The following is a 12,500-nucleotide window of genomic DNA, read 5'->3' on the forward strand; positions in this document are numbered from 1 at the left end:
CCTCCTCCTCCCCCTCTTCCTTTCTCCCTTCCTTCCTTCCTTCTTTCTTTCCCTCCTTCTCTCCCTCCTCTTTCTTTATCTTCTCCCGTCTTCCTTCCCTCCTTCCTTCATTCATTCATTCTCTCCTTCCTTCCTTCCTTCCTTCCTTCCTTCCTTCGGGCAGGCAACGATTGTTGCCTGCCCGACGTGCGTGTCATGTCCAACTGCTTGTTCCTTTCGCTAAATGATTATCCTAAGCTTTGTTCCTGTTTATAATGACCCCAAGTCGCTACATAGTTATTACTCTTTTATGTTTTTCGTACATGTTGTCTTGTGTATCATTATGAAAATTAAGTTGAAATTATCAATAGTTAGCTGCATAAAAAAAATCTTAATTACTTCCGGGGATTTTACGAGTGAATTGTCTGTCTTATTAACCTCCCTCCCTCCTCTCCCTCCTATCCCCTTCTCCAGTCCTCTCCCCTCCCTTCCTAAAGTTCTGAAACACATACCCACACACACAGACTTACACACAACACACACACGCGCAAGCAAAGCACACACACACACACACACACACACACACGCAATTCATGTTTTTATTCGTTGTCCTTGTTCAAATATCAACCACCCCCCACATCCCTCCAACTTCCTGCTTTTGCCTCCCTCTGTCCCCTCCCTACTTTTCCCTAATAATTTCCCCCTCTTACTTCAACTTCCACCTCCACCTTCCCCATTCCCCACCTCCCCCTGCTTCACCACCACACTCCCCTCCCCCACCTTCACCACTACCTTCCTTCTCCCCTTCACCACCACCCTCTCCCTCCCCCTCCTTCACCACCACCCTCCCCACCCCCAACTTCACCATTTACCCTCCCTCTTCCTCCTCCTTCACCACCACCCTCCCCTCTCCCACCTTCACCACCACCCTCTCCCTCAGTTTCCCCCTGTCTATCCACTTTATAAGACCCGCGAAGGGGAAGCGTTTTCTTATTTTCAAAGAATCTGAATGAATTCCCTGAATCTCGGGAAGAAATATGGTACCCCCAGCACCCCACCCCCACCCCACCCCACTTACCTCACACACACACTACAAAGAACGCGCCGTGGTAAAGGGGGGGGGGGGGGGGGGCACGGGAAGAAAACGAGGTTTAAATCACGTTTTTTTTTTCTTTTTTTTTTATCCAGTAATGATAAGAATGATAATAGTGATGATGGTGATCATGGTGATGGGGATGATAATAACAATGATGTTGATGATAATGACAATAGTGATAATCGTAATAGTATCAAAAACAAAAACATTAACAACAAAAACAAGAAATAATGATGATAATGATAATGATAGTAATAGTAACAATGATAACAATAATAATAATAGTAATATTGATAATAATGATAATGATAATAATAAAAATAATAATGATTTGATAATGATAATAATAATAATAATAAATAATAATAATAATAATAATAACAATAATAATAATAAAATAATAATAATCATAATAATCATAATAACAATAGCAATAATAATGACAATAATAATAATAATAATGCTTGATGATGATGATTATGATAATAAAAATAACAACAATGATGATGATGATAATGATGATGATGAGTGATGATGATGATGATGATGATGATGATGATGATGATGATGATAAGAAGAATAATAATAATATTAATAATAAAAGCAATAATGATAGTGATAATAGTGGTAGGATGTCTGATTCCCAGCCCCCTCTCTAGAAAAAAAAAACTTTCCTTCCTTCCTTCTCCACCTCCTACTTATGTAGATTGTCCCCCTTCCTGTTCATTCGGCTTCCCTCTCCTTCCCTTTCCCATAGTCATAGTTTTTTTCTGTCCTCCTTTTCAACCTTGTAACATTAGTCCACATTTTCCTCCTCCTCCTTCTCCTTTTCCTCCTCCTCCTTCTTCTTCATCTTCTTCTTCTCTTTCTCTTTCTCCTCCTCTCCTCCTCCTCCTCCTCCTCCTCCTCCTCCTCCTCCTCCTCCTCTCCTCCTCCTCCTCCTCCTCCTCCTCCTCCTCTGATCCTCCTGATCCTCCTCCTACTTCTTTTTCTTCGTCTTTTTCTTCTCTTTTTTATGAATTTTCATTTTCAAATGTATCTTCTTTTCCCGGCTCTCAACCTTTCTTTCTTTTTTTCCGTTTCTCTTTCTTTCTTTTCCTTTTTTATCCTTACTTTCCCCTATTCTCCCTTCCTTCCTTTCCTTCTGTTCTCTCTCCCCTTTTTTCTTCTCATTGCTCCTCATTTCCACTATTTCGCCCTCCCTTTTCCTTTCTCCCCCTTCTACTTTTCTTTTATTCCCCCTGCATCCTTTATCATCCCTTTATCCTTCTCCTACCCTCTCCTTCCTCTCCCCTTTCGCCCTCCACCTTTGCCCCTCCATATCTCTCATCCTTCACCCCCCCTCCCCCCTCCTCCCCTCTTTTGCAAACCCCAACACTGTCACGCCCCGGGCATAAATCGTGGCCGCCACCCCACCCCCACCCCCACACCCCTCCACACCACAGCTCCGATTTCCGACCAAATTATAAACTTAATGAAGATTTATATTTAGGATTACGAGCTCATATTAAGGAATGAAAGCAGTCCTTAACTACCAACTATATCCAGTTATAAAGGGGAAGAAGGGAATTAGTGGCCCACATACACAATCTCTTATTAAATCAAGTCACTTGTCTAAAAATATATGGGGTTTTGCATCATCCACGCTCTGCGGATTTCTTCTTGTGCGTCAAAAAATGTTTAAATGAATGTAATAATGATTTTTTTTATAATGATATCGCAATGTTAGATCTGGATAACATGTCACCATTGCTTTTGTTTTTTTAGTCTTGTTCTTTCACTACTTAATGAAAGCAGTGATAACATCAACAATAACAGTGATATTAATTAAAATGATTATAGTGATGATGATGATGATGATGATGATGATGATGATGGTGATGATGATGATGATGATGATGATGATGATGATGATGATGATGATGATGATGATGATGATAATGATGATGATGATAATAATAATAATAATAATAATAATAATAATAATAATAATAATAATAATAATAATGATAATAATAATGATAACAGCCATAACAATAACAATATAATATATAATAATAATAATGACAAAAAGATAGCAAAAATAATCATTATCATCTTTGTCACCTTCATTATAACAATAATAACAGTAATAATGATAATATAAACATTGGTAACACTGATAACAAAAATTTAACGATGACAATAATGATAGCGATAATAATGATATTAACGATCAACGAAAGCAACAGATAATGATAATGGCAGGAACAATTATGACAACAACAAAACGACCATAGACAGACTGTAATGATAAAAGAGAAAGAGAAAAAAATCCTCCGATGAAAGAGAGCAAAACAGGGGAAAGGGGAATAGAAAATGAGAAAGAGAAAGAGAGAGAGAGAGAGAGAGAGAGAGAGAGAGAGAGAGAGAGAGAGAGAGAGAGAGAGAGAGAGAGAGAGGAGAGAGAGAGAGAGAGAGAGAGAGAGAGACAGAGAGACAGAGAGACAGAGACAGAAACATAAATAATGAGAGTGATATCATTGTTAATATCACTTTATTATTTCATTATTTTTATTACAGTTATCCTTATTATTATTAAATCTATTACCATTACCAATACTCACTACCTGGAGACATCCCAAAAGACACGTTATACATATTACTCAATGCACATTAGTTCCCTCTTGCAAGTACCCCCCTCCCCCTCCCCCAGGCAATCTAAGATCCAAAGGAAGAAGGTATGTGACGTAACCCTTATTTACCATCCTGATTGCAAGGTCTCTCATCCTAGGGTAAAGCAGCTGTTGGATAAATAGCTGGTGGCGGTGTGGCATTTAAACACTTTGAGGAATTTGAAGCGAAACCTTTGCATAGTGTCGGGTGAGGCCGAGTTAAGTATTTTACTTTCACTTGCTGTTTATTAATTGTTTTTTGTCTGTCTGTCGGCGTGTTGTCCCTCTGTCTATGTCTGTCTGTCATTCTGTATGTCCATGTCTATCTATCTTTCTGTATATACCTCTCTATCTGTCTCTGTCTCTCTCTTTGTATCTCCCTGTCTTATCCGCCTGCTTCTCACTCCATATATTTCTTTATCTTTCCATTTATCTACCACGTCTGTCACCGCGTTCTATCAACCCCTCCATCGTAAATCCACGGTTTTCCTTCTTTTTTTCCGTAGTTTTTCCCATTTATCTAGTTACCCCCACCCTCTCTCTCTCTGTCAGAAACGCATATGCATGCTAACTAGTCATATACCATGTGTCATATATCTATAAAGAATCATTTGAAAATCTTTATCATACGTACAGGGAAAATCACACAACACATTTAGAAAGGATATCACGCAACTCTCACTCTTAAAAAAAAAATATCAATAACTGTCACTTCCGTCCACTAAACATAGCATGTAAAATTGTAGAAGAAGAATGCTGTAATAAGACACACGAGCCAGGGATACAATAATGATATAAATATATATAGAAAAAAGGCAATAAAGAATAAATAAGTAAACTCTAGTAAAGTCAAAGGTCATTAAAAAAGATTTACAAACCGACAGGTAATTAAGTAAATTTAACAAAGCAATAGAAATATAGCGTAAATAAACAAAAATAAACAACTAAGTAAAGCAAAGAATAAAAATATCCAAATATAAACAATTAAAAGAGAAACACTGCGAAAAAATAATTGAAGTTAAGAATTATAAATTAACATATAATAAGGAATAAGCAATGAAAAATGAAAAAAAAAAATCTGAATAGCCAAGTACACACACAAAAAAAAACTTTTAGATAGATAAAAAAAAATACTAAGAAAAAAAAAAAAAGGAATCAACTTAAAGGAGACCTCCCTTTTGAATGGAACAAGAAAGAAATAAATGAAAATAAAAATAAGAAAGCAAGACGAAAGGTGAAAGAAACCTCCAGATCTCCTTACTTGAGTGGTGAGCCCATGGGTGTCGCCACGCCATAACCATTGGAGTTGAGATTCTGGCCGATCTTCATAGTGTCACAAGGGAGCTGCTCGTTAATGTAGTCGTTCTTAACACTCTCCAGTAGGTAAGCGTACTTGCCCTTCGAAGTTCTTACGCGTTCAATCCCTTCCTCGTAGGATTGCGTGAAAACGTGCTTTCGCGAAGTCATAAATTCCCACATGCGGTTGTAGATGCTGATTTTCGAGCGCTGGGAAGGGGAGAGAAAAGGAGAGAAAGTGAGTTTTGTGAAAGTGAGTGAGAGTGAGTTCTGACGTCAGGCTTGTACCAAAGGGATTATACTGGTTGTGAGATGCAAGGGGGTGGAAAAAGATGATTTATTATATGGTGCTTTGCGGGGTGCTGTTTCATGTTGCAGCGGAAATATTGCAAAGAATGTTAATCATGTAAGGGGAATGTCCACGTCATACATTGTAAAGAATCTTTAAATGTAAATACTTATATACATGCTTGCACAAACACACACGCATATATATATATATATATATATATATATAATATATATAGATATATATATATATATATATATATATAATATATATATATATATATATATATATATATATATATATATATATTATATAAATATGATATACATCAACAAACAAAATAAACTACAATAAACATATATACATATATATATATATTATATACATAAAATATATACATATATATATATATTATATATACATAAAATATATACATATATATATATATATATATATTATATTATATACATAAAATATATATATATAGTATATATATATATTAATATATATATATATATATATATGATAATAATATGAGTAGAAATAGAAAGATAGAAACGGAGATTGAAACAGACAGATAGATAAATAGATAGATATATAGACAGACAGATAGATAGATAAATGGAAGGAGTCTTTTTTTTTTATTCTTTACAAGTGCTGTGTTTTGACTGTGAATATGCGTGATCTTTCAAATGTTTATTCACATTCAATTCCATACATCGCAAGGTCTTTTAAAACTTCACAACGCTTCAGGACATCAATTCCATCCAAGTTCCTCTTTCTTTACTTTCCTCTTTACCCAAACTCAACAAGGTTCTGTTACTTAGTTCCTTGTACAACATTCCGGTTCCTAGACACAGTCCAAGCATAAGTACCGGGAATTCCAAGTAAATATTGATTCCAGGATTGACGTTCTTTGCCTTACATTTCTCTCGGGAATGGCGGATCTCTGAGGGAAAAAAAACGTGCTATGCTATAATTCTATATCTTTTCTTCATGTGTTCCCTCTTATTAACCATCGGGCAAGGGGGTAATTACAGAGTAGTCTGGAAGAAAAGTGGGATGGAAGAAATAGAGAGAGAGAGAGAGAGAGAGAGAGAGAGAGAGAGAGAGAGAGAGAGAGAGAGACAGACAGACAGACAGACAGACAGACAGACAGACAAACAAATTCCAACACACACACACACACACACACACACACACACACACACACACACACACACACACACACACACACACACAATATATATATATATAAAATATATATATATATATAATGATATAGTGATGGGTGTGTGCGTGTGTGTGTGATGTGGTGGGTGTGTGTGTGGTGTGTGTGTGGGTGTGTGTGTGTGTGTGTGTGTGTTGTTTTTTGTGTGTGTGGTTTATATATATATATATATATATATATATTATTTTATCTATATATATATAGTATGTTATATATTGTATTATGTGATGTATAGTATTATTCTTTATTCTATATATATTATATGTATATTGTATCTATACTATATCTATATTATATCTATACTATATCTATATTATATCTACATTATATCTATACTATATCTATATCTATATCTATATCTATATCTATGATACAGAAATAACAAGGAGAAGTTCCTGCGAGTGCTTCAGTGATTGCAGCCGCAGTTTTACACATTTCACCCAGTGCACGAGGTCTTAACACCGTTTTCCTAAACTTTTTTTCCTCAAGTTTTGCAATAAACTTTTTCAGCACACATTTCTGTTCTACTTACCCCGGTAATCTGCCACGGTATTATTTTGGTGGAGTTTACCTTGGGGATTCCCCTGTTTCGCTTTACAGTTCAACTCTCCCGTTAAATTCCCAGATCAATTGTCAGCGCCCGAGCTCGGCTGAAGGCCAGTGATACAGGCTTTCGATGGAAGTTCTCGATAAAGGAATAATGGGCAATGATGAGAGGAAGAGAAAAGAAGGAAGAAAGAAGAAACTGGTTTCATTTTTCGTTGCTTGTGTTTATTTATTCATGTTATTCCCAAGAATTTCCTTCCCCTCTCTTCTTCTTCGTTAACTTTTTTCAACCTGGGATTTTTTATTCTTTTTTATCTTAAAGTAAAATTTCCCATATTTTCTTTTTGGGATTTTCTTTTTTTTTTCTGCTTTTTCATTTGGATTTTTTTACCTCTTTTTTTTGTAAGCTTATCTTCGGGATTTGTCTTTTTTTCCTCTACTTTTATTCCAATTTTACCCAGGATTTTCGTTTTTTATTCCATCTTTTTATTCACCCCCGTTCCTTTTTGCCTTGAACTTCTTTTTTTCTCATTCTAAGAGCGGAAGATCCAAGGTAGAATAGGCCTCGATGAGACCTAGACCTAAGGAGAGGTTGGTTCTCCCCCCACCCCCACCCCCCGCCCATTAAACTTCCCGAAAGTCTTCTGTGATAAACATCCCATCTTCAATTTCTTTGAGGGGAAATTCCGTTGTATAATGCGATTTATCTCCCTCAGTAACTTTCCTTAACGAAACTTCTATAGGCAGGAAGCCCTTTGCATCAGTTCTCCGGCGTAAAAGAAATATGGACTTGAACTACTACAGTGTATACACCGCTATTTCGTTTATTTTCCCGCGGGTTTTGGAATGCATCGATCGCCCGAGAGATGCGTTGGGATTAATGCCGCTTTGCTTTTCCTTCAAGGTGGCTATTATCAATTTCGTATTTTCTCCTCGCTCTTCCTCCTCCATTTTTTCTCTCTCTTTCTTCACGTTTCTTCCTTTACATCTGCACACTTCCTGATATTGCTTCTGCCTCATCTTGTCGTTTATTTCTTTTTCTTCGTCTTCTTCTTCTGTCACTGCTACTACTACTATAATAAATAGTTTTATTTCTGTTGCTACTTCTTTCCTTATCTCCTTCTTCTTTATCCCCTTATTTTCCTTTCCCACTCTGTCCTCCTCCTCGTTCTTTTCTTCTATTCTTAACTCGTTTTGTACTTTTTCTTTCTCTTTCTTTCTTATTAATTTCATTCATATTTGCTTTGTTATTTTTATAATGATTTGAATGGACATGTTGAATTTTGCTGCCCACAAAAAACAAAAAACAAAAAAAAAACATAAAAGTAAGGAAAAGGTTCCATCCATTCATTATTCTCTCTCCTCTCTCTCTCTCTCTCTCTCTCTCTCTTCTCTCTTCTTCTTCTTCTTTCTATCTTCTATCTATCTATCTATCTATCTATCTCATTCCCTCTTCCTCCCCAACTCCTCTTCTTCTTTTTCTCCTTCTCTTTCTTCTCCTTCTCCTTCATCTTCTCCCTCCCCTTCCTATTCTCCTCCCCCTGTCTTACTCTCCTCTCCCTCTCCCCTCCGTCCCACTTCCCCCCTCTCACACTCCGTCTCCCTCCCACCTCGGGACACCTCCCCCCTCTCACTCTCCCTCTCCCCTAAGTCATGCTCGCACGCCGGACACCAAGGGCTCTCACTTTCACGGTGTCCTCACTCACACTCGCCTGCCTCTCGCCATCACTTCCACGGGCGTTCAGTCACCTTCAGATCTATTCTTGAGGCAGTGCGGGGCGTCGTGTACTTATCCTCCATATTGCGTGTGGCTGGAGGGAAGCGTCTTGCCTGACTCTTTTTATTATTCTTTTCTTAGTGTGTTGATGGCTTTGCTGCGTACGTTTACGTAATATGTATGTATTGAGATATATGTGTGTGCATGTGTATGTATATATGTATATATATATATATATATATATATATATATATATATATATATACACACATATAAACACATATGTGTATATATATATATATATATATATATATATATATATATATATATATATATATATATATATATATATATGTATATATATATATGTGTGTCTGTGTGTGTGTTTATGTGTATATATATATATATATATATATATATATATATATATATATATATATATATATACACACACACACACACACACACACACACACACACACACACACACACACACACAACAGTGTAAGAGAGAGAGAGAGAGAGAGAGAGAGAGAGAGAGAGAGAGAGAGAGAGAGAGAGAGAGAGAGAGAGAGAGAGAGAGAGAGAGAGAGAGAGAGAGAGAGAGAGCGAGAGAGAGAGAGAGAGAGAGAGAGAGAGAGAGAGAGAGAGAGAGTGACAGAAAGATGGACAGATAAACAGACAGACAGACAGACAGACAGACAATAAGACAAAGAAGACAGACAGACAGACAGACAAACAGAAACAGACAGAGAGACAGAGAGAGACACAAACAAAGAGAGACACAGACAGAGAGACAGAGAGAGACACACACAAAGAGAGACACAGCGAGAGAAACTGCAGGCAAACAGAAAGAAAGACAGAGTGAGAGAGGGAGACACATATATATATATAGATAAAGACTGAAAAATGGATAGAATAGACAGACAGACTGATAGATAGATAGATAGATAGATGGATAGATAGATAGATAGATGGATAGATAGGTAGGTAGACAGTAGATAGTTATGTAGACTGATAGATAGATACACAACCGCAGACACGTGTATTATGCCAAACATATAATCACAAAAACATACAAACACACCCATATACCTAACACAAAAACACCCAGAGATACAAACTCCTAAATACCCTCACACACATAAATACATACACAGAAATACAGGCGCACACACAGCAACAAAAAAATAAGAAAGAAAGAAAACACACACACACACACACGCACCTACACCCATGCACTCACATTTCCAAAGAAAGCTCACTAAATTGAAATAGAAATACACGAAACTGGAAATGTGGAGGTATGTGCGGAGTGTAACCAAAGAATGTGAAACCTCAACTTTATGACTGGGGTGTGTGAGCGTCGGATACGAGCGAAATTTTCGTACGTTAGAGGTATCCCTCTGCAGACGTCGTGGAGACAATTCGAGAGACGTGGCTTGAGAGAGGAGGCCGTGGGGAGGGGGGGCGGGGAAGAAGAGGGATGGCGGATGGGTGAGAGGAGGGGAAAAGGGGAGGGGATAGGGAGGAAGGGAGATGGAGGAGGGATGAGGGGAATGGAAGAGGGGGGAGGGGCAGATATGAGGAAGAGAAATGGAGGAGAAGAGAGAGGAGGGGCGGGGAAGGCGTTAGGAGTTAGGGAAATGGAGGAGGGATGAGAGGAATGGACGAGGGGGTGGGGGAGGTATGTCAGAGGGAGGGGTAGAGAGGGGAAAAGAATATGAGAGAGAGGAATGGTTGAGGAGAGAGAGAGGTTGGGAAATGGCAGATGGGCAAACGGGAGGGAAACGGTGGTAGGAAAAGAGAGGATGAGAGGGTGAGAGGAATAGCGGATGGAAGAGGAGAGGAGAGAAGGATGGCAGAGGATGGAAGAGAGAATGAGATGAATGACATAACGAAAAAAAAATAGCAGAGAAAAGAGAAACAGTGAAAGGGAGGATGGAAGGCAGAGGGAAGGAGAAGAGTGGTCGAGGGAAAACGGGATGGAGGAAGAGAAAAGAAAAGAAGACCAGATGCCAGAGCAGCGAGAAAGAGAGATGACGAGAAGAATAACTCATGAAGAGAGGATGAGAAGAGAAAGCGAAGGAGAGAGAGAATGGGGGAAAGGGTAAAAGAAAGAAGGAAAAAGGGAAGGCGAAGAGGAGAGAGAGGATGAGAGGAAAGGCAAAATAAGGAGATGAGTAAGCGTGAGGAAGAGAGGAAGGGAAAAGCAGTTAGAAGAGAAGAGATGGGAAAGTACGAGGGAAGAAAAAGAGAGAAGAAATGTGTAAAAATCAAGTGGATGATAAAATGGATGCTCAGAAAGAAAGACAAAGGAGAAAGGAAAAAAGAATAATGTTATAAAAAGGAATGACCGAGGGATTTAGTAAAGACAGAAGAATAAGGATTGAAGAGTGGGAAGTAATGAAAAAAAGGGAAATGGGGTGGCTTTTGAAGAAAGGAAATATAGGTCAAAAGAGAAGAAGAAATGGAAGTCGAAAAAAGAACAAGATAAGAAATGAATGGAATCGGAAAGGAATCGAGAAGGAATCAAAAAAAAAAAAAAAAAAAAAAAAAAAATACTTAAAATAACGAAATAAAAACTGACAACAGAACAGAAAGAAAATAAAACAACGAATAACCAACAAACATGACAACAAAAACAAAACAACAAAACATTAAAAACGACAAAGATGAAGATAAATAAAGAGAGAAAAGAGGAAAAAAGTGTTGATATCACATAAGGAGCAAAAAACTCATGTGGAAGGCAGGCGCTGGAGTGGTATGAGATCAAGGAGACAGACTACGGCATTCGGCTGATGTGTTCATAGTTTGTTATTGTTGTCATTGATCTAAGGCAGTAAATGTTGTTATGATATCTTATCTTTATCTTATCTTTAATGTTATCATTATCATTATTATTACTATTATTGTTAATAATAATAATAATAATAATAATAATAATATTATTATTATTATTATCATTATTATTATTATCATTATTATTATTACATTATTATTATTATTATTATTATTATTATTATTATTATTATTATTATTATTGTTATATATTGTTATTATTATTATTTTTATTATTATTATTAGTAGTAGTAGTCGTAGAAGTAGCAGTAGTAGTAGTAATAGTAGTAGTAATAGTAGTATCTTTATTATTATTATTATTATCATTATTATCATTATTATCATTATCATTATTATTATCAATATTATTATCATTATCATTATTATAATTACTTTGTTATAATCATTATCGTTATTATCATCATTATCATTTACATCATTATTATTATTACCTTATTATCATCATTATTATTACTATTACTGCTATCATTATCATTATCATTATTGTTATTAGCATTATTATTATCATTATTATCATCATAATCATCCTTATTATCATTATTATCAATATTATCATCATTATTAAAATTGTTGTTTTTGTTACTGTTATTGCTCTCATTGCAATTATCATTATATTTTTATGATTATTATCATTATCATCATCATTATTACTATCAATATCAGTAGCAGTTGCAGTAGCAGTTGCAGTAGTAGTCTAAGTAGTAGTGATAGAGGTAGTAGTCTCAGTAGTAGTAGTTTTAATAGCAGTATATGTAGTACTAGTTGTAATATTAGCGTTGTAGCAGTATCAGTACATGTAGTTGTAGTAGTGGTGGTAGTAGTAGTAGCAG

The 12,500-nt window shown here is 36.4% G+C and overlaps 1 protein-coding gene across 1 annotated transcript in view; it reads right to left on the reverse strand.

Moving 5' to 3' along the window:
• LOC119580675 (glutamate receptor 4-like) overlaps nt 1-12,500 on the reverse strand; it is a 191,095-nt gene that overhangs the window by 81,208 nt on the left and 97,387 nt on the right. Inside the window, exon 9 of the mRNA XM_037928773.1 lies at nt 4,991-5,235. Coding sequence (XP_037784701.1) covers nt 4,991-5,235 — 245 coding nt within the window. The remainder of the gene's footprint in view (nt 1-4,990; nt 5,236-12,500) is intronic.

Source organism: Penaeus monodon, chromosome 14 (assembly GCF_015228065.2).
Source record: "Penaeus monodon isolate SGIC_2016 chromosome 14, NSTDA_Pmon_1, whole genome shotgun sequence".
Classification (NCBI taxonomy): domain Eukaryota; kingdom Metazoa; phylum Arthropoda; class Malacostraca; order Decapoda; family Penaeidae; genus Penaeus; species Penaeus monodon.